This window comes from Camelus ferus, chromosome 25 (genome assembly GCF_009834535.1).
Source record: "Camelus ferus isolate YT-003-E chromosome 25, BCGSAC_Cfer_1.0, whole genome shotgun sequence".
NCBI lineage: Eukaryota > Metazoa > Chordata > Mammalia > Artiodactyla > Camelidae > Camelus > Camelus ferus.
The window spans coordinates 30,456,640-30,484,507 of record NC_045720.1 but is presented as its reverse complement, the minus strand read 5'-3'; the positions used below and the strand labels follow the sequence as shown (position 1 = coordinate 30,484,507).

General features: G+C 35.8%; 1 protein-coding gene and 1 long non-coding RNA gene across 6 annotated transcripts in view; one reads left to right on the top strand and one right to left on the bottom strand.

Moving 5' to 3' along the window:
* The window catches only part of RNF19A (ring finger protein 19A, RBR E3 ubiquitin protein ligase), a 50,633-nt gene extending 22,988 nt beyond the window's left edge, over positions 1-27,645 (bottom strand). The window contains exons 1-3 of one of the 5 annotated variants that reach the window (XM_032468186.1): positions 27,391-27,528; positions 26,510-26,643; positions 5,949-6,716 (exon numbers count right to left, since the gene is read on the bottom strand). In XM_032468186.1, coding sequence (XP_032324077.1) covers positions 5,949-6,622 — 674 coding nt within the window. In that variant the 5' untranslated portion in view covers positions 6,623-6,716; positions 26,510-26,643; positions 27,391-27,528. Of the gene's footprint in view, positions 1-5,948; positions 6,717-26,509; positions 26,644-26,745; positions 26,884-27,390 lie in introns of those variants that run through there. The other 4 variants (XM_032468187.1, XM_032468185.1, XM_032468188.1 and 1 more) reach the window with 4 other exon arrangements.
* On the top strand, positions 1,195-24,561 carry LOC116659899. The gene is made up of 3 exons (XR_004315272.1): positions 1,195-1,545; positions 17,444-17,449; positions 24,552-24,561. It is a non-coding gene; the product is annotated as an uncharacterized LOC116659899 (long non-coding RNA).
* Positions 27,646-27,868: the final 223 nt, after the last annotated feature.

Sequence of the window (27,868 nt, the reverse complement as noted above, 5' to 3'; positions counted from 1 at the left end):
TATTTTGAAAACAAAATGTTAGGACTCTTGAAAGTGACTTTCACTGTGTGGGAGCCAAATTTATTTTCCACTGAAAAATAGCTCTCAAATTATAATGGAAATAAATAATAAAATTAAATTAAACACAAAATATTTGCTTTAAAGAAAAATTTCAGGAGTCTCTCTGCTCTGGTGCATTACTATTTGGGAAAAGAATAGGCTCAGAAGAAGGTCACAGAAATAACTGAATAATACTAACTAACTAACTAACTATCTCTGGCTTAACCAGTACCCAAACCTTGGTTTAGAAGATAGTTCCATTTCCTTCTATGACCCCTTGTTTAACTCAAGTCTTACTTTCTGTCTCTATTCTTCAGCTGGAGGGCTCTAGCTACCTGAAATGCTTAAACCTTCCTACTTAGCAGGAGTGGAGGGATAGGAAGAAAGTGGGGAAATAGGAAGGGACTGAAATAAGGCAGTTTTTCGAGAAATATTTTCTATTCTCTGGATTGTTAATAGGTGACCCAGACTAAGGAAGAACTCAATGGTCAAGTTAGGGACATGGTAAGCAAAATTAAAGTGCTTTTTTGTTTGTTTACTTACTACAGGATTTGCTAAAATAACTTTTAATATACCAATGTTACATACAGAGTGTACATATATGGTAAACATTATTTCCCAAATTTATTGGACCATGACTTCTATATTCTGGGAGTGCTTCGCAGTACTACAGTCCTACCAATTAGCACTGAGGAAGCAGGGATAACAACTAGAACAGTATATTCGGCCCAGAGCAAATTCCTTATGAAGACACAAGCAAGAAGAACAACCTATAACTAACATGAAATGTAATCCTAAGAAATACCTAACAGTCTCAATAAAAATTTTAATTAAAAAACGAGAAACAAGAATAAAAGATTATCCAGGAGTCCCGATAACTTTTTTTTCCAAAAGCACAAAGCTTTAACACAACCTTTAAAGAACAAAGAAAATATAATCAGAAATATCAAAATTATTTGATCCAGTTAAGGGGGAAAGTCAAGTTTTATATCCAAATCAACAGGCTCATGTTTCCACTAGCAAGAAGTTACTATTACTCCAGTGGAAAAGGAGTGACTTGTTTGATTGACTATATTTGAGAGACGGTCTAGACAAAGTGAGGCTCATCTCCTGGTTCTCTCTTTCAGGATCTGCTTTCCCAGAGAAGATACATTCTGCTCTGCTCCCCACTACATGCTGCAGGAGAATCCTACAGTTACAGAGAATTATCCCAGACTATTTGCAGAAGTCTGTCTAGTTTAGGGGTGGAAGCCATTTTGCATATATACCTAAAGCTAACTTCTTTAGCTAACTAATTAGAGAAAGCAGATACGTTTCCTGTGTCTTACATTATCAATCTGGTTCTTGTTTTCTAAGACACACGTACTTGTTCCCTTGGGAGAAAATCAAAGTTGGATCTGTTCTCTGAATAAAATTTCTAAAAGGTTAGCCTACAAGAGCATTTCCGGCATGTCAAAAGATGGGCAAGTTATGGCTAAAACCCTTCTTTGTAGGATGGGAATGACAGTCATATGGAAAGAAAAACATTCTAAAAATACACATTATTTAGTTCCTAAGCCTATAGTGCCATTTTTTAAACTCCACTGTGAATTCTATCTTCCACCAGAATAAGTTATTATTTAGTCATTTAAGTGTCAGCAAATTAGCTCAAAGTTAAACATACCTGATTACAGTTGAGCACACTGCTTTAAATGGTTTGTTAACTGTTCCTAAGATATATGACATATTAATGGCATATAGTCAGATTTGTTCATTCGACAATTCTTTATTAAGCAGGGAGTTAACTTATGGTTACAAGGAAAAAATACTTTTTTTTTGCTCTTGAGAGGCTCACAGACATGAAATCATTAATTATATTCTAGTATAATTAATGCCCTTGCATAATCAAAGCTCCCCAGCAAAGTCAGAAGCACTTGCATGAGATGACAGGGATAATGTGTGCTAGCAGAAGGGTGGTCTTAGCCAATTAAAACAAGTGATGACAGAAACCAGAATGCCAATTTTTAGCTATCTTCCTAGACAACGTACAAACTAGGACCACTAGGCAGAAAGTAATCAGATACTTTTATCCAAGACAAGTTTTATGCTTCCCCTCCCACATGCCCCTCACCCTAGTTCTTCTCCCCAGCCATAGCCAGACTTTCCTCTGAACCTGTGTGCATCAGCATGTTCTAGAAACAGTCTAGCTAACTTCACCCTGGTTAAATCACAGCACACAGGTTTGGCCTTCTAGGCCCCTTCTCAAGAGGGGTTTTTAGAAATACGTACTGTCCTTTAAACTAGCTTAATCTGCCCTGGCCCTGAGAAAAGAATATTAGGTCAGAAACCCTCAGAGATCTCAAGTAGAAACCAGGTCAGTTTTTCTCTCTACTCTGAGCTAAGGGCAATATTTCTCAAAGTGTGTTACATGTTTAAAAAAACTGGTATCAGATGCGGAAAATGGTTATATTGGTAAGTATCAAATGCAAAGGAGAAAACTTACAATTTCACATTTATTTCAGGAAAAAAGAAACCTTCCAAGTGTGCTGTATAATAAAAGGGGTGAAAATGCTACACACACACTTACGGTCCTAGCCCTGCTGCCTAAGTACTGCTATGAATAACTGCCGAACAGTCAGATATTTACCAGTGTTCCTTGTGCTAGATTTAAACAATAAATGGAGTTTAAATTAGAAATTTCCCTCCGCACATCCAAAGATTTTAATAAGTTCCAAGAGGGCAGGGATCTTCATCTTTTCTTCATTAAAAATCTCCAGTACCTGGCACATAGGTGTATCAACTATTTGAATGAATGACTGATTTAAGAAAAATAATAACAAAACTTCAGAAATGAAGATAAGGAATGATAAACAGCTATAAAAAGCTCACTGTGTGCTAGGAATTATGCCAGCAATAACATTAAAGACTTATTTCAATCCTTATAACAACATGATAGGATAGAGATTCAAAGTCAGGTCTGTCCATGCTCATGACAAGTAAAACTGAAACTTTTAACGACAGCTTATGCAGTATTCTATATTTTCAAAGTATACATATAAATTTTTTGTTACTGGGTAACATCTACATAACACAACCATAAAATCTATAATGTAATCAAGTATATAAAATATGCTCTTAACAATTTACAAAGCCAGCATAAATCAAGTATAAATGAAAATACATAAGTAAAAATAATCTCTGTAACATATTTTCTTTGTCATTTGTAGATAAGACTATTGATAATCACCTAAACAAAAAAATTAATTTATAGCCAAATTACTCAAGGGTTTTTAAACTTATATGACAATATAGTGGTTGTCTTCCCAATAACAATCTATTAATGAAGGTGTTTCCATTATTTTATGGTATTTTATACTTAACACTTAAGTTACCCTCTCCAAAATATTTAGAATACTAAGCCATTTTACTTTTAAACAATGAAGTCTCAAAAAGAAAAAAAAATGTGCAAAATACCTCAAAGTATGAGATTATGAAAAAATTTACTGAGAAATGTCATATATACTAAATGATTCATAAAGAACAATAAAACAAATACCCACCTGCATCTACCACACAACAACAGTGTCACTAGGGTGATCATCTAATACACAAACTAAACTGTAACACTTGAGAAAAAAAGGTAATGCTGGTAAAACTTACATCAGTACCATAAGCATGAATTGGAACTATCCTGGGCAAATCAGAACTTATGATTATCTTATTTATCTGTGAGTTCAGAAGTCCCCTGATTGCCCCTCAAAGTTTATATCGCTTCTTCCTCCTTGCAAGAGGTAACCATGAAAATAAATGTATGTATCCATTTTACTGAATGAACATTTGTCGGGTTTTTGTTTGTTATTATGAACATTCTTAAACATGTCTCCTAACCAGATGTCTCCTGGCACACAAGTAGAGAGTTTCTCTAATGTATTTAACTAGGAGTAGATCTTCTAAGTTATAAGGGTTAAGTGTGTGTTCAATTTTCCTAAATACTATGCAGTAGGTGAGCTAATCATTCACTAATATTTTCTTTTAGCCTAATTTTTTATTTTATTTATATAACTTACCTCTGTAATCTGTTTTGATTTTTTGATTTATTATGTGTGGTGACAATCTAATTTTTTCCCTTCAAATAGCTGATTTTCACAATTGTATATATTGAATCATCAATCCTTTCTCAGTTGGTTTGGCATGCTTCCCCCCAGATCAAATTCTTATACAAGCTAGAATCTATGTCAGCCCTATCTATTGTGTTCTATTGGGTTAACAGCACTGATATTATTCATTATGATGATATGGTCCATCAACCAGCACGAGAGAATATACCTGTTTAGTGACCAGAAAGCTTGTGCTCCTGGATTTATCCTCTCAATCTCTCCTGGTCACAAGTTCTGACAATTATGCCTCCTTTTAATTTGTCCCATTATTTGCACACTATAAAGTTACTAAATGCTTGAAGAAACTTGTGAAATATCTGTTACCCTGGGGTTCCAAGAAAGACAGAAAATCACACTTTTTCTCAAAATTAAAACCAATATATTTCTTACTATTTGAACGCTTACTATAGGAGTATTTGCTATAATGATTTGCAAAAGGAATTTTTTAACCCAAAATATGCTATTCAAATTGAAATCCACTCTAATGAATGTGCACTCGCACAAGTAAAATTGTGCAGGTGTCCAAGGGATCAAGAGTGATACAATTTTATCTAAGCTGTTGTCTGACAGAATACTGTCTCCCGCTCAAGTTATTTAGAGGTATTGCTCATTATCCCTGTTTTTCCCCCACCTTTTTCTTTGAAGAGTTTAGCCTTTTATGGGTCCCAGAGTTAGCTTCTACTATATACCTGGAAGCACAGTCTATCTTGGCCCAGTTTAAATAGTATCTCTAACATATTATTTTGTTATTTATGTTATAGTACATGCAGTACAGGAGAGCACAGCACTAATTTGATACTGAACAGAATCTCTGAGTCCTTCATACAACTAATGAATTCATAAAATGTTAAATAGCATGATGACTTTTCTCATTTAAAATTATGGAATTCATAGACTAGATGCAATCTGAAAATCTGCTACTACACAAGCTTTTGATAATTAACTTGATTGGAGTCCTGACATTGTCATTTGGTAAATTATAAACTCACATCCCAGCCTTGTCTCTGATTACACCCAGGTGGTCTTGAAGTTTTGGATTTTCTCAAACTCTTACTTACAATCTCTGGCTTACTAATGCTACGCTAAATCACATTCAGTGTTTATGGCTCTCATTAGTCTTGAGAAGCATATGACTGTTTCTTCCTAGTTTGGACAACTGTACATAGTAAATGCTCTATAAACAGGGGCTGCTGTTAACATAACAATCAAATATAAGTAAATTATTTTATTTTAAATATTGGAAAAATGGTATTTGTAGTTAAAAAAACTTGAGGCAGATGAAGTTATTACATAACCTCTAGATCTCGATACTCGCAATACTTATGTATTCCAACATGAACACATCATACTGAGGCACATGTGAAGGTACCTTTCAAAAAGGTCATTTAAGTTTATACAACTGACTCCCCTACCAAAAGCAAACATGATCATTTCATCTATTATACCAAAATAAAAGTTCTCCAAATAGTTGGGGAACATCAATTTGTTCATGACTAGATCCTATATTCTATCATCTTATCCTTTTCTTCTGACAATGCTCTTAAGTGAATATATGATGCAGAGACAATATAAAAATGAGTAAGAAAAGATTCCTGCTTTTAATGTCTAACCCTGTACTTGACACATGGTACACGTCAAATACATGTTTGTCTAGTCAATGAAAAGAATTACCTGGCACGTTAAGATTTTTCTTTTGAGTAAAGCTGAGCAAATTCTTATTTTATCCACAGAGAAAAAAATTAACTCAAGAAAAATCAAACAAAATCTTCTTACCCACAGTCTGGAGCTGGACACCACCTACAATCAGGATCTGCAACGAGCCACCGTCTTAGCATAAATTCTTCATATTTTTCCATCAAGACATCATCACTTAATATCAAGCGAATATCATGGGGATTAAATCGTTCAGTACATTCTGGGCAACTGATATTAACTCTACTTTCAGAAATTTCTATCCTTAGATATTGTCGTAAGCAATCCACACAAGATCTATGATGACAAGTCATTATCTCAGGAAATCTGTCTTTAGAATGCCGCAAAAGGCACAAGGGGCACTCAATAAAGTCTCCAATTTGTTTGCTGATGGAAGTTAATCCATTGTCAGAGGAGGTATTTGTAGAGAAAATGGAGTTCTTATCAGTACACATTTCAGAATGTATACTTTCAATACTTGCAATTCCATCCACCCCGCCATTTAGCTCCCTTGATTTACGTTTGTTATCCTTTTTCCTCCGAAACAGAGAGCCTATTGAAATTCTTCTTTTTTTGGGTGCCTTTTTGACTGAAGGCAAGCTCACAGATGAAGCAGAAGATTGAAGATCTCGATCTGAACCCATTTGCCGATGTAAACTCATGTCTAAAATACTCATTAGAATTGAGTCAGGGTCTGTGTTTACACACAGCCCTTCATTATATTTAGAGATAAAACTTATTTCTTGTTCTTGCATTCAGATTAAGTCATGATGTTAGAAAATCCTACTTGGTTCCTTCAGAGAATTCTTGAGAAAGTTCAATTTACCGAAAACTGTTATCATAGATGTTCTGAAAAAAAAAAAAAAAAAAAAAAAAAGAAAACAAAACACCAAGATTATTTCATTATATTCTTAGTCTGAATGTTTTTTAATAAACTTATAAACTCTCTATGAAACTTCAAACAAGTATGTTCTTTAACACTTAGCTTTTAAAAAAACAAAAATAAGGCCAGTTGGGTAGCACACAAGAGAATATAAGACCAATGCTGAAATAACAAGGACATTCTTTAGTCTTAATAAAAGAGTCTAGATTTGTGCTGACCTTATTAAAATCTTGTACAAAACTTTTGATCATTATCACACTCAGACCTCAATGATTCCCATTGCCTTTATGAGTTTTAAAAAAATTGACAATAAAATGTATGCACAAATACAAAGAGTTAAGCAGAGCTTACATAATCTTGAACAAACTGTGTATGTATGGAGGGGGGAGTGTGCTCTTACACTGTCAGATATGTTATAGTAAATTAAGAAGACACTGTGGTACATCACAAACATGGACATAAAGACCAATGGAACAGAACACAGTCCAGAAAAAAAAGTCCCATATATATACACAAGGATACTTGATTTACTATCAAAAATAACACTGCTGAGCAATAAGAATGGTCTTGTCAAAGACAAAACAAAAACAACATAATACTGTTTTACTGGTAACCATCTGAGAAGACAAAAGGAACTTAATCTGTAACCTACAGCTAATCCCCTGCATAAAAGTCAATTTCAGATGGTTTAGAGAAGTAAAATCATAAAGCTTCTAGGAGTCAATAGAAGAGAATATTTCAATAAAAAGATTTCTTAAACGGAACATACTAAAGAACTTACCATAAAATAAAAGATTGTTAAAAAGGACTATAATAAAACAAAGAGACAGTATTAAGATTAAGGGAGTGGGAGAAGACATTTGCCACACATAACTAATAAAGAACCAGTATCTAGAATATGGAAAGAATCCTTACAAATCCTTACAAGCAGACAATCCAATAGAAAAATGGACAAGGGACATTAACAGACACTTCACAAAAGAATATGAAGAAGTGCTCGATTTCATTCATAATACACATTAAAGCTACACTGAGAGACCACTACACACCCAGCAGGATGGCTAAAATTCAGACTGACATTTCCAAACATCAGCAAAGATGTGGACTGCTGGTAGGAGTGTTAGATGGCACAACTACTTTGGAAAACTGTTAAACAATATCTACCAAATATGAACATATGGATACTCTATTACCCAATTTATACGCCTAGATATGAATGCACACATGCATCAAAATATATACATAACAATATTCATAGCAGCACTAGTTATAATAAGCCAGAACACTGGACACAACCCACATTCCTTCAGTAGTAAAATGGATAAATAAATTGTGATATATTCATTCACACTCTAGGACACCAGAAAGCAATGAAAAGGAACAAAATACTGCTACAAACAAAACAAGGATGAATTTCACACAAAAGGATGGATACTGTATAATTCCATTTAAGTAACATTCAAAACCAGGCAGAACTAATCTATGATGTTACAAGTCAGGACTGTAGCTACCTTTCGAGGAGGTACAAGTATAGTGGTTACAAAGGTATGTACACTTTGTGAGAAATCACTGACCTACAAACTCACGATTAATGCACTTCTTTGGATGATTGTTATACCACAAATAAAGGTTAAACAACAACCACCACCTGAGCTGATATCCATACACATCCTTGAGAAAGTCATACTGATTTTGTCAATGCAAAACCTAGCAAAACATTTCACTCAGGCAAACTCTATTCATGGCCAACAATTTATATTTTTCCCATCATCTGCAGCACTCTCCCTTAATTCTGAGGAAAATATAGAGTGTAATGATAGATTTTATTAAAATTTTATACGTATTTTCTTCTTTATATTTTCTCTTGCATCTCAAAATGCTCTCTGTACTCGAGGGTTCAATATATGTATCACAGACCAGAACTGGACCCCTGGGAATCTATCTTGGGTATCTTGTCCTAAGAATTTATCGCTTAAAATGTAAAACCAGTGGTACTTGATGAGTATCACTCTGTGGACTTTCTCAAAATACACACTTTAAGAAACTTGATAGCCATATAATTTATTACCCAAATGAGAACCTGGTAAGAATGAATGGAGGTGCTGTTAATATTTAAACTAGGATAACAGGGGCAAACTAGAACATATGGTCATCCCACTTAGGAGGCTGTTCTAAAATATGGTGCCAATAAACACATATGCCTCAAAGGAAAATAAATGAATTTGAATACTAAAAATTTACTATTTTTATATGATAAAAAACACTATAAAGTTGAAAGACATGATAAATTAGTAAAACACACATATAACAACAAACAAATTTCCTTACTATACACATTAGTAAGAAAAAATGTACAACCTAATAGTAAAATAAGTAAAGATATAAGGAGAAAAAGAATTAGAAAAATTAGGAAGATAGGATAAACAGTGTTCAACAACAATAACAACCACAGAAATGAAAATTCAAACATTAGATATCATCTTTGTACACATTAGACTGACAAAGGTTGAAAGGGTTGGTGAGTGTGTACTCGAAGAAGCAAGCACCTCACTGTTGGGAGGACTGCAAATCAGCACAGCTTTGGGGAATCAATTTGGCATTATTTATTAACTTCAAAATGGAACTATTCTTTGAATAGCAATCCTCGTGAAATTTATCGTCCAGAAAAATATAAGGACACAAGTGTGCAAAGACATATTGTGCAAGGAAGTCACAGCAGTGCAGTTGGTAGAAGCAAACAAAACAAAGCAAAAAACCCCACACAAAACCTGGAAATAAATTAAGTGTCCAATAGGGGACTGGTAAAAAATAAATGAACCAACTACAATTTATGTGTAATGATAAGGAAAGATCTCTCCATATAGTACCGAGTGAACAATAATAATGGCAAAAGTACTATTTATACTATGAACCCATTTGTGGAAAAAACACACACATACAGTCCTACATGTACACACACAATTTCGGAAAAATGTTAAGAAAGCATTAACAATGCTACCTTGGGAGAACAATGTTTAGTATTCACTTTCTGCATCCTGCATAGTTTATAGTTTTTTCATGAGCCTCTATTGCCTACAGTTTAAAAATAAAAACCTAACTGAACCCCACAAACAGTAACAAAAAACATAATCTACTTTAGAGCTACCCAATCAATGAGGCTGCAGCCCAGAATTTGTATATTCTGAAAATGTTTCTCCGTAATTTAGTTGCACGCTATGGTCAAAAACTACTAATACTAAAGAGACTGCTAAGCACTCTGACTTAAAAACAGAATTCTATATAGACTTGGCCTCCAAATCAAGGCTCCTTGTTTTTCATTACTTTAGGTACTAAAAATAAAAGTTCCACTTAAAAAAAAAAACACAGTTTATAGTCATTGTCAACCTATGGGGTTACAGTTAGGTGTACTTAACCACCAATGGTACAGAGATAAGAGAAACATTAAAAAAAAAAACAAACACATAATTTAGTGACTAATCTTTTGTAGAAATAATCCACAAAAGGTGTTTGCAAGCATGTGACTGAAGAGTTATCTCAATCAAGGGGACTTTGGCCTAATTTCAGAGTTAAAATCTGGCCCAGTATGTGCTGAACCTGAGGTTATCACCATGAACAAGACAGACACCGTCTCCATCCTCAATGTGGTATGTCTGGAGAAGAAATACCTACCACAAATCCAATTATTATAAACCTATACACATTAAATTTGTCTCTGTAACTACATCTCTTGAATCAACTTTTACCAGATTTAGATGAAGTCTTTGAGACATTACAGCAAACTACAGGCTATTACAGAATTTACCTTAAAAAGAGAGGAAGCCATCTTGCAAGCCAGCTAAAGCAAAATAAGAGGTCTTACATAACAGCAGATTCAGAAGATACGGTCAATATTTCATCCCACCGCCCTGAAGTGTAGGCATATCCATATCTCCCTTCTCCTCCTTGCAATGATTTACAATTTACAAGTTTTAGCCATATACATTTTTTCACTACTCTGATTTTGCAGATGGACAACCAGAGATTCAGAGTATTAAGTAAAGAACTAAACCTAACAATTTTATTGGTACATGAAATTAAGATTATATGGGTCACCCATACAAAGAGTTTTTAATCAAACTGTTTATTTGCATAAACATTTTAGAAATTAGTAAACTGACTTGGATTTCTAAGACTACACTATAAACCACTTAAAAAAAAAACCACTATAGAAATTCTGCCAATCTGAACAGGACAAAATATGTGAAAAATCTTTCAGTGATTCAAGAACTTTACTTATTTTTAGAAAAAGCAGATTTCATTCTCCAGTGGGGAAAAAAATCTATTACTTGCATCATTTAATATAGCACTATTCTTTTTTAATTCAGCTTTTCAAAGTAAACTATCAACTGTATGAATCTGTAAGTGCTATTGTTATGTTCTGCCTCAAAAATGCACTCACCATTAAGACAAAAATATTATTTGAATTTTAAAACAAATAGTTGGGTTGCTGATTGGAAAAATAAGGGAAAATATGTTGTATATAATATTATCACTAGACAGTAGAGGTTTTAAAGTACTTTTTATTTGTGTCTTGATTTAAATCTCACTGCCCTATGGAATGGGTATTACTATCCCTATCTGATAGATGAGAAAACTGAAGTTCAGAGAAGGGTAAATATTACAGAGTTAGTAAATGACAGGATTAGGTGTCAAATTCAGGTCTTCTGATATCTAAGTCTCAGTACTGTCATTTGTCAGCAGTCACCTTCATGAAACAACCTTTCTAATAACTAAGAAGATATCAAAAATTATCTCAGAAAATGAAAGACAATTCTTTTTTTCATATCATCTAGGGCTGGTCTTAACTATTCCTCAACTCCAAGCCTCACTCAAGCTATTCCCTTTTCTCTCCTCCTAACCAAACTGTACTCAAGCTTTATAACTCAGATAAAATTTCACTGTTTTTCTTCCCTGATTACCTTCAATGTTTTAATAAGGTTTTAAAGGTAGAACTTGAATATTTGTGATTTCTTTAGCACAACACAGAGCCAAGATAGTGAGTGTCATGAAAATAAACATTGTGAATAAATACCAAAGAAGTATTTCTTAAAATGACACAATATCACTAAAGTGATGATACTATTCCATAGCCACAAGAAAGTATCAATCTAGTTATTTCATTGTCATACCTCCTAAGCATATACATGTTTTACTTTTTTTTAAGTCCAATTAATTCATACTGGGTTTACAAAGACAAATACGAAGGCTGCTGGATTAAATACAGGATAAATTATATATAAAAACCTAAAATAGTTCATACCATTTCAGAGAAGGAATAAATTATAAGAGGCAGTAAATACACTTAATGATATAATTTGAAAAATATCCAACTCCTAATAATCCCCAACTTAGGAAGCTCTTTAAAATGACTTACTATCACAAGAATTTGTCAAAATACAGTGCCTTAATAACACGAAGAAAAGCGGTCGGGGAAAAAGATAACTGAGGTTGACCTCAGTTTGGCTTAGTGGGAATACCTTCCTCCCCAAATAAAAGTATGGGTCTGTAATTAAAAACGCTAGAAGAATTTAGTTACTGAAACAGAAAAGGAGGGTCAAATACAAATAGATCCCATATTATGTATTTTCAACTAAGTATCTAAAATCATAAAGGAGGCAATTCTCTAACACCAATGTCACAAGAAATTTCAGTCACCTGCTAAGTGAAATATGAGAAATGTCTTTCTTCCCCTCTTTCCCAGTCTAGCACAACTCCAGCAAGTAACCAAGACTGCCAACTGCTGTTACACACTTTCATCCCCCTGAAGAAACTGATTGGAGAATTAGTTTTTAATCACTGGCAAAGAAGCCCCACTCAATGTACTTCAATTGAAGAGCAGCACCTGAGATTGGTATTAAGGACAAAGACCTGAATCTGCTTACCTGACCTTCTCTAGTCCATAGTGCTTACATCTCTTTAAAGTCAAGATCTCTTGATTCGTACTTTTTTGTACCTCTTTAGGAATATGTGTGAAATTAAGAAATAAGAATAACTCAAAACAAAAGTATTTCTACCACACATATCAAAACTTTGTGGACCATAGGTTTAGTAGAAGTGCTGGTAACTTTGTATTAACTCATCATAAAATACATCTAACTTGGCAGCATTCTATTTTTTCATATTTCATAAAAATTACAGAAGTTGACCATTTCATGTGAAGTATCTAACCAACAATTACAATATTGTTTTAAGTGAAAATGTGTTTCAGATTTTAAATGCTCAAGTTTTAAACACAGGATACATAAGCACAGTCAGAAGGCTCAAATCCATACGAACAGTAGCCCATTTTTTAATAAAAGCTGTATGTATCAGTCAAGGTCCCGGCAAAAAAAAAAAAAAAAAAAAAAAAAAGCATTTTCAAAGAGCTAACTGAAGGGCTATTCAGTATCTGCCAGTGCTTCACATAAATCCAATGAGAAATCAACAAAGTAGCCCAAGTGAGGCAGTCCTTAGAGATCAACCCCTTCTGGGAAGGCAGAGCAAGGTAGGGAAGGGTTAGGAGTAAAGCCCGAGGGGCTAATAAAAAACATCCAGTCTGGATGTATAAAGAAGAGAATTTGGGAGTCAAGACCTGGCCAGCCAGTATTAGTTATAAAATCCTAGATAAAGTACACTCCTGAGTCTTTGATCTCCACTACAAAATACAAATGATACCACTTACTTCAAATAGATGTTATAAGAAGAAAGTGAAATTGACATGTGCTGAAAGTACCTAACAAAGCCTGGGACTATACTAAATGTTAGTTGAAATGAAATGTAAGACAAGCTCTGTATCTCTAGTACCTAACACAATGTGTAACTTACAGTAGGTGCCAAATAAGCATTGGCTAAATAAATTATGGTAGAGAACACATATAAGTGGAAGTAAGGAATTGAGGATTCTGTTCACATCTTTGCTTTCACCTTGTTATTGCTGTGAAATCCTTATTAAGTGATATAACCCTACTACATCCAGCTTTTTAAACTGAAAATACAAGAATCTTTATCTCATAAGTGCTATAGGATAAATAAGACATGTTGACATGATACAACTTCGAGAATTACAGATTTAAAATATCAACCAATAACCATCTCCTAACCATAAACACTTTAGTAGCATCTTCTAGCCACCCACGAGTCTGAAGGATTTAAGACTCATGAGAGGGTATTGTGGAGATAGAAGACTGGGCAACAAAAGTACATAGACAATAAAGAAATTATTTCCCAAGAGAAAATCACACTATACTCTCGAATATCTGCTTTTGCCTGTTACTCAGCTAAAATTAGGTTTCTTCTGTTACTGCTCAAAAAGGTAAAAATATGAAGAAAATCCAATAATTCTGTGTAGATAAATACTAAGAATAAAAGCAGAGTACCTACAGCTTCTAATTTTAATTTCTTTTACTGATGTCTGACACACAAGATGTCTAGCACCTACAAAACATGCATATAATAAAAGTAGCATATAAAAATACTTACTAGCACCGTTGAAGAAAATGAAAAGAGGGCTAAGTATAAAGTTATTTTTTGTTTGTGTGAGGAGAGAATAGGTACAGAGATTCCCAGCAGAGTTTCTACTGATCATTAATTCTGGTGGCTAGTGAAGCCTAAAAAGAAACAAGGCTTTCTATTTTATATGCTACTAAAATACTTTTATATTAAAAAAATGCTATTAAACTTCTTCAGTAATATATGCTTATGTTGAGAGGTGAAGAGAAGATGATGAATAAGGCAAAATTTAAATTTTAATAACTATATATTTGGTATTATAATATAATATTTGGTTTTCTCCCATGTTTACAAGTCACATTTCACTTTTTGTGAACTAACCACATGTTCATATTCTGCTGTTAGGCTTTTCTTTATTGATGTATAAGATCTATTTACATATAAAGGAATTTTGCTATTATGTGTCAAATACATTTATTTTTTAAAGATTGTATTTGTATGTTTTTTTTCCAGTGTAGGAATTTCAAAATATTTTGTGTGTCAAATTCACATAACTTTCTCTTTATTATCTTTGGGATCTACATCTGTCTTGGAACTATCTTGTTCATTCCAAGATTATATTTTTAAAATTTGCTGTTTTTTTTCCTATAATTTATTTATTGCTTAAATCTCTCATCCATTTCAATTTACTTTCACATTAGAAATAAGTAGCGATCAAAATTTGATTTTTTTCTAAATGGCTAGCCAGTTATTTCACACCACTTATTGAATAATGATCTCCCTTTCTACCTACTGCTGACTTTTGGTAAGTTACTTCTTGGTGTATGAATTTCTTGCTATCTAGATGGCATGGACTTCTAAAATACGCTCTTGAAACAAACTACAAAACTGTTTTGCTCCAATTTCTGTTTCCATCAGCCGGAAAGATACTTATTTCCCTGAATTCTCATCAACATCCTATATTATTTCAATAGCTCTAAGTGACCAAAAAAAAAAAAAAAAAACCAAAAGTAAATACTTTCATTTCCTCTTTCAGTATTAAACAAATGGAACATTGTTATACTTACAGCTCTCTTTAATCTTTCAATGATTTATCTACTCATATTTTTTTGCCTATTTTTACACTGGAACATTAATGTTCCCCTTTAGTTAACAAATGTAACTAAACCATTTACTGGGCAAAACTATTGAAAAGATTATCACGCTTCAGGTTAGAAATAAACTGAAACAAATTGCTGGCTCTGAAATAGCTTTTCTAATGCAATTAGAATTGTTAGCCACTTGCAAGTTTGGAATATATCATTATTGTACATGAATTTATCTAAGGTAAATATGAATAATGTTTTCAGCCTTCTTTATATACCTACAAACCTACCACAAGTAGTCTAATGTTAAAAAGGGAATAAATAATTTCAGCTCAATTTCCTATAAATGGGGGAAGTAAAAGTAATTCAGCAGATCATTAACATAGGCAGGTATCACTTTCCAGCAAGTTTTTTGGAAAGTGAATGCTTACCAGGACTCAGACTATCTTGAGCTCTATCCTTTAGATAGTATCTATGATCTCCTAGAAACACAAAGCTGAAAGTTCAGAATAAACTACTCCCATATGCCACAAAGCCTCCCTAAAGGGTTCTTAAACATCTTCATAAGCACACACCTGCCACATTTACCTATTTAAGCCAATTCTTGTTTGGGAAGTAGAATAGAATGGTACTTTGTGGCTTTAATAACACTTATTATAAATTATATTAATAACTCAATCCACTACAAAAAATAAGGTGCTACAGAGTGAAAAAGCATTATTTGTTCCATTTTTCCAATACAAAAGATTTAAAACATTTAGACTAGGTCATTCCAGGAACCCTTTGTTCAGAGGAACAAACAATATACCAATAGGGAAATGGTAGGAAAAGGATAGTGCAAAACGGCAGGTATGAGGGAGTGTCCAGAGACATGCAGGTTTTAAAACTGGTTTTAAAAAAGATACCCAGGTGTCAATAAATTTTTTTGAACTGGTTAAAATACTCACTGTTACAGATCAACAGAAGGGAAACACTAGTCTGAGATCTTAGTCAAGTCTGTCTACTTTTTGAATTTCAATTTCCTCATTCGAAAGCTGAAGTGGCTGGATGAGATAATGTTTAAGGTCTTTTAGTTCTAAAAGAGTATGATTCTAATATACAAATATATAGACAGCTATAATACAGAGCATATTCTAGGGTTAAAAGTGGATAATTACTGTTTTCTGAGATAATTTTTGTTCTGTTCTTTAAAAAATATCTCCAAAATCTCTCAAATGTTAGTATACTCTTTTGTCTTAGTAAATCCATTGAAGTATTACCTTTGCAAGTTAAATTTTACAAGTTTCATCATTAATCTGAATAATTCCACTATTTGTACAATTACAAGTATTAAGTGTTTGGGCTAATTCTGTCCTAACCATTTTTTTGGGTTTTTTTTTTTTTTTAAATAAAATGTATTGATAACAGCAGTATCCTGCTTCTCCAATTTTGGAAGTTCATTTGTCTCTTTCTCCTAAAGACTATGAGGGGTTGGGGAAGAGGAAACCTGGTTAGGGTAAAACATTACGTGTTTCTTTCATTTTCCGACGTTCGTACATAAGGAGATAGCGTACAGGCTGGAAGGGCTATTTGGTAGAAGTTCTAAAAGCTATTTATAAAATTTTCTTCAAATTATAGAGTAATTCTCAGAAGGAACAATATCTCTTGGGAAACAGGCACAATGAGCAAAATGTGTCTGTTTTCCTTTGGATACATAGCATTCATACAGCCTCTCTCTAAACTCGTCCCCTCAAATAAAACCAAAACTAAAAAACAAATGAAATATTAACTTTATAAGGGAAGAAAACAAATAAGGAAGTATATTATAAAGAAACCATAAGAATTCAGGTAAGAATTACACAATAGGTAAACAATCAAAAGGTTTATCATTGTTATGGTTTTCTCATTAAGAATTCAAAAGAAACAAAACAGGTTTAACTAAAGTCATGAAACATATTACTAAATGAGATACATTAGACATTTTACTATAGAAATCCAACTATAGATATTTAACTATAGGGGGCATCAACCTAAAGATAAATTTGAAAAATCAGCAATCAAGAGAGTGAATCTCAAATAAGTTATGAAGATACAAAGAATGAAAAGGGTACAAACCTGGCACTATTTCATAAATGCTAGTCATTCACAGGTGCACCTGCCAGACACGTGTTTGCTCGTCCCAGAACACAGCACCACCTTCATTCTGGCTGCAGAACCCATCCTTCTAGTGAAACTAGTGTTCTAATCTAATCTTAACATTTTTAAGTGAGAAAATTATAGTCGAGAGCTACTCAGTTCAATATATCATTACTCGCTACATGAAACTATGTAAGTTTAAACTAAAAATTTTTTTAATTTCAATTCCTCAGTTGCACTAGTCACATTCCAAATACTCTACAGCCATATGTGGCCACTGGCTATCATATTGGACAATACAGGTCTAGAACATTTCCATCACTGCAGTCCTGCTCTAGAGATTATTTGATTTATCCATATAGCTAACGTGGCAGAGCCAAAGTCTCAAGTTCTCTTTCTACTATCTTATTTCCTAAACAAGGCCTTCATTAATCACCTGGTTTCTGAATGATCACATTGGCCTTTCTGTTAAGCTCTGCATACAAATCTCCACTTGCTTCCTATAGATAAATAAATCTCAAACTTTGCATGACATTCAAAGCCTTTCACAATCTAACCTTAGTCTCTTACCGTTCCCCTACATAAAACACAATCTAGCCAACTGATCTACTTGTTAAATATATTAACAAAACATAGTTTCACCTCCATGATGTTTTCTACGCCTTTGTCTCTGCCTGGAATACTCTTTTTCATCTTCTCTGTTCTGCTTCAAGTCCTACTCTTCTTCCAAGGCCCAACTCCTGTCTTATTTCCACAAATCATTCTAGGTCAGTAATTACAGTATTAAAGTATGAAAAATTATTTCATACTCATATAGAAGTTTACAATTTTCTAACTATGTCATCTAAATATTTTATTTTGACTGTTTGCTAGAATGTGGGGGGAAGTTAAGCAGAGTAAAGGTGATCAGGATTGTGTGTATGTGTGATGCTGATTACAATTTTTTAAAGAGTGATCAAAACTTACTGAATGAAAAGATTACATTTAAACAAAGATTTGCAGAAGGTAAGGGAGTCAGCCATGTGGAAATCTAGGGAAAAAGCATCCAAAGTAGAGGCAACAGCCACTGCAAAGGCCCTACGGTGGAAATGTGCCTGATATGTTTAAGGAAGAGCTAGGGGCCAGAATGTGGCCAAAGGGAAATGAGCAAGACAAAGAATATATGATTTAGGTCAGAATGTTTTGGAGCCAGGTTGCACAGGGAGTCACAAGCCACTGTAAGAACTCTGGTTTTTATTTTAAGTAAGATGCGAAAACATTTGGGGGGCTTCTAAACAGAGATAATTTAGAATTTAGGTAATTTAAAAGGATAATTCTGCTGTTAAGAATAGAATGGGAAGGAAGACGTAAGGTAGTGACATGGAGAACAGTTTAAAGGCTACTGTAATACTCTAGGAGAGAGATGATGATGGGCATAAGGATATGTTTTGATGCATCTTTTTATTATTATTTTTAATTGAAGTGTAGTTGATGTACAATACTATATGCTACAGGTGCACAATATAGTGATTCACAATTTTTAAAGGTTATACTCCATTTATAGCTATTATAAAATATTGACTATATTGCCTGTGTTGTACAACATATCCTTGTAGCTTATTTTATACCTAATAGTTTGTACCTCTTTATCTTTTACCCAATATTGCCCCTCCCCTCTTCTATCTCTCCACTGGTAACCACCAGTTTGTTCTCGGCATCTGTGAATCTGCTTCTTTTTTGTTATATTCACTAGTTTGTTGTATTTTTTTAGACTCCACATATGATATCAGGTATTTGCCTTCCTCTGATTTATTTCACTTAGCGCAATGCCCTCCAAGTCCATCCATGTAGCAGCAAAAGGAAAATTTTCATTCTTTTTTACGGTTGAGCAGTATTTCACTATAGATATACACCACATCTTCTTTATCCATTCATCAGCTGATGGACATTTAGGCTGCTTCCAAATCTTGGCAATTGTAAATAATACTGCTATGAACATTGGGGTGCATGTATCACATCAAATTAGTGTTTGTTTTTCATGGATACATACCCAGGAGTGAAATTGTTGGATCATATGGTAGTTCTATTTTTAGTTTTGAGAAACATCCATACTATTTTCCACAGTGGCTGCTCCAATTTATATTCCCACCAACAGTGTATGGGGGCTCCCTTTTCCCCAAACCCTTGCCAACACTTGTTATTTGTAGTCTTTTTGATGATAGCCATTCTGACAGGTGTGAAGTGATATCTCATTGTGGCTCTGATTTGCATTTACCTGTTGATTAGCTATGCTGCGTGTATTTTCCTGTGCCTGTAGGCCATCTGCATTTCCTCTTTGGAAAAATGTCTACTCAGGTCTTCTACCCATTTTTCAATCAGGTTGTTTTGTTGATGTTAGTTGTATGAGCTGTTTATACATGTTGGATATTAACCCCCTTATCAGTCATATCACTTGCAAATATTTTCTCCCATTCAATAGGTTGTCTTTTTGTTTTGTTATAGTTTCTTTTGCTGTGCAAAAGCTTTTTTTTAAACATTTTTTATTGATTTATAATCACTCTACAATGTTGTGTCAAATTCCAGTGTTCAGCACAATTTTTCAATCATACATGGACATATACACACTCATCGTCACATTTTTTTCTCTGTGAGCTACCATAACATTTTGTGTATATTTCCCTGGGTTATACAGTATAATCTTGTTTATCTATTCTACAATTTTGAAATCCCAGTCTATCCCTTCCCACCCTCCGCCCCCCGGCAACCACAAGTCTGTATTCTGTCTATGAGTCTATTTCTGTCCTGTATTTATGCTTTGTTTTTGTTTGTTTTTGTTTTTGTTTTTTAGATTCCACATATAAGCAATCTCATATGGTATTTTTCTTTCTCTTTCTGGCTTACTTCACTTAGAATGACATTCTCCAGGAGCATCCATGTTGCTGCAAATGGCATTATGTTGTCGGTTTTTATGGCTGAGTAGTATTCCATTGTATAAATATACCACATCTTCTTTATCCAGTCACCTGTTGATGGACATTTAGGCTGTTTCCATGTTTTGGCTATTGTAAATAGTGCTGCTATGAACATGGGGATGCAAGTGTCATCCTGAAGTAGGGTTCCTTCTGGATACAAGCCCAGGAGTGGGATTCCTGGGTCATATGGTAAGTCTATTCCTAGTCTTTTGAGGAATCTCCACACTGTTTTCCACAGTGACTGCACCAAACTGCATTTCCACCAGCAGTGTAGGAGGGTTCCCTTTTCTCCACAGCCTCTCCAGCATTTGTCATTTGTGGATTTTTGAATGACGGCCATTCTGATTGGTGTGAGATGATACCTCATTGTAGTTTTGATTTGCATTTCTCTGATAATTAGTGATATTGAGCATTTTTTCATGTGCCTTTTGATCATTTGTATGTCTTCCTTGGAGAATTGCTTGTTTAGGTCTTCTGCCCATTTTTGGATTGGGTTGTTTATTTTTTTCTTATTGAGTCGTATGAGCTGCTTATATATTCTAGAGATCAAGCCTTTGTCGGTTTCATTTGCAAAAATTTTCTCCCATTCTGTAGGTTGTCTTCTTGTTTTACTTATCGTTTCCTTTGCTGTGCAGAAGCTTGTAAGTTTCATTAGGTCCCATTTGTTTATTCTTGCTTTTATTTCTTCTGGGAGAAAATTTTTGAAATGTATGTCAGATAATGTCTTGCCTATGTTTTCCTCTAGGAGGTTTATTGTATCTTGTCTTATGTTTAAGTCTTTGATCCATTTTGAGTTGATTTTTGTATATGGTGGAAGGGAGTGTTCTAGCTTCACTGTTTTACATGCTGCTGTCTAGTTTTCCCAACACCATTTGCTGAAGAGACTGTCTTTATTCCATTGTATATTCTTGCCTCCTTTGTCGAAGATTAGTTGACCAAAAGTTTGTGGGTTCATTTCTGGGCTCTCTATTCTGTTCCATTGGCCTATATGTCTGTTTTTGTACCAATACCATGCTGTCTTGATGACTGTAGCTCTATAGTATTGTCTGAAGTCTGGGAGAGTTATTCCTCCAGCTTCTTTCTTTCTCTTCAGTAATGCTTTGGCAATTCTAGGTCTTTGATGGTTCCATATAAATTTTATTATGATTTGTTCTAGTTCTGTGAAATATGTCCTGGGTAATTTGATAGGGATTGCATTAAATCTGTAGATTGCCTTGGGCAGTGTGACCATTTTAACAATATTGATTCTTCCAATCCAAGAGCATGGGATATCTTTCCATTTTTTAAAGCCTTCTTTAATTTCCTTCATCAATGGTTTATAGTTTTCTGTGTAATATTCTTTCACCTCCTTAGTTGGATTTATTCCCAGATATTTTATTACTTTGGGTGCTATTTTAAAGAGGATTGTTTCTTTACTTTCTTTTTCTGTTGATTCATTGTTAGTGTAAAGAAATGCAACTGATTTTTGAACGTTAATTTTGTAACCTGCTACCTTGCTGAATTCTTCAATCAGCTCTAGTAGTTTTTGTGTGGACCTTTTAGGGTTTTCTATATATAGTAACATGTCGTCGGCATATAGTGACACTTTTACCTCTTCTTTTCCAATTTGGATCCCTTTTATTTCTCTCTCTGGCCTGACTGCTGTGGCTAGGACTTCCAGGACTATGTTGAATAGGAGTGGTGATAGTGGGCATCCTTGTCTTGTCCTAGATTTTAGTGGGAAGCTTTTGAGTTTTTCACCGTTGAGTACTATGCTGGCTGTAGGTTTGTCATATATAGCTTTTATTATGTTGAGATATGTTCCCTCTATACCCAGTTTGGCGAGAGTTTTTTTTATCATAAATGGGTGTTGAATTTTATCAAATGCTTTTTCTGCATCGATTGAGATGATCATGTGGTTTTTGTCCTTTCTCTTGTTGATGTGATGTATTACATTGATTGATTTGCGTTTGTTGAACCACCCTTGTGTCCCTGGGATGAACCCCACTTGGTCATGATGTATAACCTTTTTTATGTGTTGTTGGATTCTATTTGCTAAAATTTTGGTGAGGATTTTGGCGTCTATGCTCATCAGTGATATTGGCCTATAATTCTCTTTTTTTTTTTTGTAGTGTCTTTGCCTGGTTTTGGTATTGCAAAAGCTTTTAAGTTTAAATAGGTCTCATTTGTTTATTTTTGCTTTTATTTCCTTTGCCACAGGAAACAGACCCCTAAAATATTGCAACAACTTATGTCCAAGAGTGTTCTGCTTATGTTTTCCTCTACAACTTTTATGGTTTCTGGTCTTACACTTAGGTCTTTAATCTATTTTGAATTTATTTTTGTTTATGGTCTTATAGAATGTCCTAATCTCATTCTTTTACATGTTCCTGTCCAGTTTTCCCAGCACCACTTATAGAAAAGACTATCTTTTCTCCACTGTATATTCTTGCCTCCTTTGTCATAGATTAATTGACCATAAGTGCATGGGTTTATTTCTGGGTTTTGATGCATGTTTTGAAGGTAAAACTGATGGGACTTCCTGATGGATTCCTAGACAATTTTGGTCTGATTAACCAGAAGGTTGAAACTGCTATCCTTTGAAATGGAGAAGGCTGTGAAAAGAAGTTTTAGGGAGGAGCAGAGAGTAGGGGTTCATTTCCAGACATTTAAGTCTGAAATGCTTTTTGTATCTTAGGTGAGAATGTACACCCAAATAACCATATGACAAACCTGGAGAGTTCAGGGAAAAAGTCTGGCCTAGAGATATAATTTTGGGAAGACTTGTTATTTGGATGGTGTGTAAAATCATGAACATGGATGAAATCCCCAAAGGAGTAACTAAAGAAGGGTTAAGGACTGAGCCCTGTGGCATTCCAACATTAAGATATAGGAAAGAAGAGGAGGATCCAGTAAAGGAGACAGCAAAGGTGGCAGTCATCCTCTCCCTTAAATATAAACTATATCTTAAGAAGTCAAAAATCAAATAAGGGGGAAATTGGGAAGAGTGGAAGAATGACAGGAGAGACAATAACAATGTATCTTAAATGATACAAACTATTTCTTAGGCCTATTCAGACTTGAGGGTATTAAGACACTTCCTCTGATATTTCTAAGAAAGGATTAGAATTCTAACGGAAGGGATGTCTAGTCTCTGATAGTCACAATGCATGATATAAAACAAAGATAAACACATATCTTTGGCTTACTAAAAAGACTTTTGACTGCATATTAGCTTCCTGTAACAAATTACCACTAAGTGGGTGGCTTAAGACAACAGAAATGTATTTTCTCACAGTTCTGGAGGCTGAAAGCCCCAAATCCAGCAGGGTTATGATCCCTTTTGGGGTTACACTGGAGAATCTGTTCTTTGCCTCTTCCAGCTTCTGGTGATTAGAAGCATTCATTGGCTTATGGCCACATCACTCCCATCTGCCTCCATGGTCACACTGCCTCCTCTTCTTCTGGGTATCTTCCCCTCTTCTGCCTGTCTGTTTCCCTCTGCTTTCCCTTATAAGGACAACTTACTGAATTTTGGACCCACTCATAATTTGGGATGATCTCCTCATCTCAAGATCCTTAATTACATCTGCAAAGACTCCTTTTTCCAAATAAGGTATCATTCACAGGTTCCAGAGATTATAGAGTGTGAACATATCTTTTTGAGGGCCACCATACAACCTACTACATGATTCCAGAAATTTTTGCTAAGGACATCAGTTAAGTGTGTTACGTTTATGCAAAAAGCCAAAGGATGTTCATCCATAATTTTTTAAAGTTATTATTATTAATATTCTTAATAAGGAGGCATCTATTTGATTTGGCTATGTATTTGATTTAGCTATATCTGGCTATGAATAACTGCTTACCAGGTAACCAGTGCAACCCCTGATGTGGATAAGAGTCAGTCATTGTGCTATACAGTACATATCCTGTGATGACAGGCTTTTCTATATGGTTGTTTTACTTTTCCTACTCCAATGCACTTAATCAGTCTCTACCTCTTCTTTTTTGGTTGAAGTCTACCACCAGATGTGTTTAGCAAAGGAATATCATCCCTCAGTCTTTAGCTATGCAGGTGTGGTTACATACAGTTATGTCAGTGCTATACAAAGCTAACAAAAATTGATATCTCATGACTTTAAAAAGCCAAAGAAAAATAATAATTACTGATTGGAAAAAAAATCATCTAAGGAAAATTTAGCTGATCTCCATAAGTAATGAGATTAACATTTTGCTAAAAAAGTATCAACCCAAAACCTTTCAGCTAAAGTACTTCACATATGATCATGGATCCTTTAAGACCATCATTAAACTACTTGTGCTAGTTAGCCAAACACAATGCAAATACAACCAAATATAAATTTAGAAACTCAGTTTTCTTTGGCCTTCAGTCCAATAAGGCCAAATTTTTATACAGGCTTCAAACAATAAAAGAGCATAAAGCTTAGCAAGAAACCAGCCTGCATTTGACAATCAATTGTCACTTGTTAGTAGCATCAGAAAAACAAACAACAATTCTCTAAGATTTCCCTTATAACCTGAGTAGGGAAGACATATAAGGAGGCAATTCAGATGTAAAAGCAACCAAATTTATCCACAGCTTACTCTCTGCCAAGCGCTTGACTTTTATGTGTTATTACAAATACCTCTCTTCCTTCTCTCCCCTTGAAAAATTCAGAAAACTACATTTTTCAATCCTCAGTGACCTCCAAATTGGGGTAGGGGAGGGGGGAGGCAAGGATGATTAGAAACCAAAGAATTTCTGTAATAAATCTAAATAAGTGTTTAAGATAGAATCAGAAACTGCCATAATATACAAGAGATTCTCTCAAATGTTAAAAAGAGTTTGCTTCAATTATCTGTATTTAATTCCATCTAACACTCCCATAAGAATAGTATCATTCAATCTGATCCCATTAAGGAGAGGCAACCCCAAGTGTCTTAATTCATAACTGCAAAAATATGACTTTATGACTTCCCCTATTTCAAAGTTGTTTAGTGCATTTATTTTCCACTAATGAAGTACTTCTAAAAACAGATACTAACCTTCCTATCTTTCATGTGGTAGGCAGAGAAAAAAAATCGTTCATTTAGTCAAGTAAAAAGGCACCCAAGATTCTACCAATCACCACCAAAATTTTTAAAACTCCAATACTGATCAGAAAACACTAAAATGGACTGTTCTTTATATAAATTCTATTGATCAACTGAGGCATCATCCAAATAAAACAACAATATTTCAAGTAGTTACTATTTGGAGACTAAAAATTGGTTTGTGTTTCAACTTCTAAATTAATGTTTCAGTTTTCACAGTTAATCTTATTGGAATCCTCCTGGAAGTCAGAGATACTGGAAAAATATACTAACATTGTTGCCAAATGAATTTTTTTCCTCAGAAAGACACTCAGCATGACATTAAATTAGTTTCTGAGGACACATGAAATTTAAATTTCAGTTATGTTGTATATAGTAATAAAAAGGAAAATATTTAACAAAGAAAGCGTTTTGTTGTCGTTGCATAATTTGGTCTATTAAATCTCATGACTTAATTCTAAATCTTTACCAAAGAATTGCATGTAGGAAGCAAAGAACATTCGAAAATAAACTTTAACAACAGAACATCGCCATTTTCTAAATAGAGATAAGTATTTACATTTTGATTCAGTTCTGACAGTTGGTTATGGGTATTAAGGAAGTATAAACAGGCAAATGTGACAATAGCCTGACATAAACACAAGTGGAAAGATGCTCATTAAGATGGCTAATGGCAAAACTAAAAATGAAATTTGGGCATACCGTCAGACTTCATACAAACAAGAGTCAAGGAATTAGGTTAAAATTAAAATAAAAAATGTAAATAAAAAGAGCCGTATTCTTACAAAAAAAAATGTGGAATGGAAAGGAAAGACCATATTTTTGCTTTATTCCTCCACTGTTTACCAACACTTAAAACTAGCATTTCCAGCCAAAACCTGGGTTTGAAAATTGCAGCGGCATTTAAACGCTATCCTTTCCAACGTCAACCCATCAAGACGTTCCGCAACATTCTGAATAGTAAACATTAACCAGAATAAAGCATCGTTGGTATATTTCTACCTTTAAGGGCCAATGCGAAAAAAATTAAGACCTTTCTCCCTTATCTCCCACAAAGAGCCTTACCCAATCTCTCTCTTTTATTTACTGCTCTTGTCGCGAGGTTAATGAACCCTCAACTTATTTTCCTTCTTTCCATTAACGAAAATGGGGGTGGGGTCGGAAGCAACGGCAGAAAGGAACCCAGATGATAGGAAAAACTGTAAATTAAAAACAGTAGCATTACTTGCTGAGTGAAGGCTGAGAACTCCCTGAAGGTTTAACATGAGGGAGACAATCCTTAAGACCCTTCTTAGACATACTTTACCCCACGACCACACCATTTTTCGTCTGTTTAGTTTCTGTTTTTGAACGGGGTGGCAGCTCTCCCGGATGAACGTTCCCGGGTGCATGCCTCCATTTTCCCCCGGGACCCCGGCCGTAAGGGTTGGGGGCGCTGGCCCCGGCTCCGAATTTGCAGCGAGGCCCGGAATCGGTCCCGTTAGAGCCGATTTCACCCATCAGGAATGCGCTCCGCCCCCGCCGCCTCCCCGCGGCGGCCCCCCTCCGCGTCGCCTGCTTCAGAGGCCGGGGAAGTGCGGGGGGGAGCGCCGCCTCCGCCCGTCACAACACCGCCGGGTCGGCCGCCGTCTCCCCAGACTGCCGGGCCAGGAGGACAGGGCTCGGGGCGGATCCCACGCTCCGCCTCCGCCCCCGCCCGCGCGGCCGGAGGGGCGCCAGCGCCCGGGCCGGGCGGGGGACGCGGAACCAGCCCGAGGTCTGACCCCCGGCGCCGCCCCGGCCCCGCGCCGAGCACCGTAAGGAGTGCCTTTTCAGTGGGGTTTCCGAATCCGTTTCCGTCCCGGGCAGAGGCGCCTGGGCAGTGGCCGGAGCTCCCCGTGTCGGAAACGGGAGCCGCCCCGGCCCTCCGGCTCCCGGGCGCAGCCTCCCCCCGCGTCCGCCCGTACCTTCAACTCCTCAGCGTGGCGGCCGGCGCAGGGCTGCGGGCGAACAGGCCCATCTCCCGGCCGCGGCGGCAGAAGCCGAAGGAAGTACGGAGGAGGGTCCCTCAGCCCCGCCGAGGTGCCTCTCAGCTGGGGCGGAGGGAACGGAGAGGAAGGGTTCGGACGGCCGCTTTCCCGAACTCCTCCTCCGCAGTTCTGCCTCGACTGCTGTTCCCAGGAATCAGCGCCGCAACTGCCATTCTCCCCCTCCCTCAGCCCCCGCTGTCTCCGCCCCCCCCGCTTCCTCCCGCCCCCAGCCCGCCCCGCCCCGCCCCTGCGTGCCGCCCGCGTGCCGTGCGTCATGGCGTCACGCCCACCGGGCCCGTCGCGGGCGGCTCTGGGACGTGGTCATTCGCTCGCGCACGTTCGCCCCACGCCCGCCTTGGGCTCCCCGCCTGCGACTCCGGTGGTGGCCAAGAGTGTGGCCTATCCCTCCCCCGCC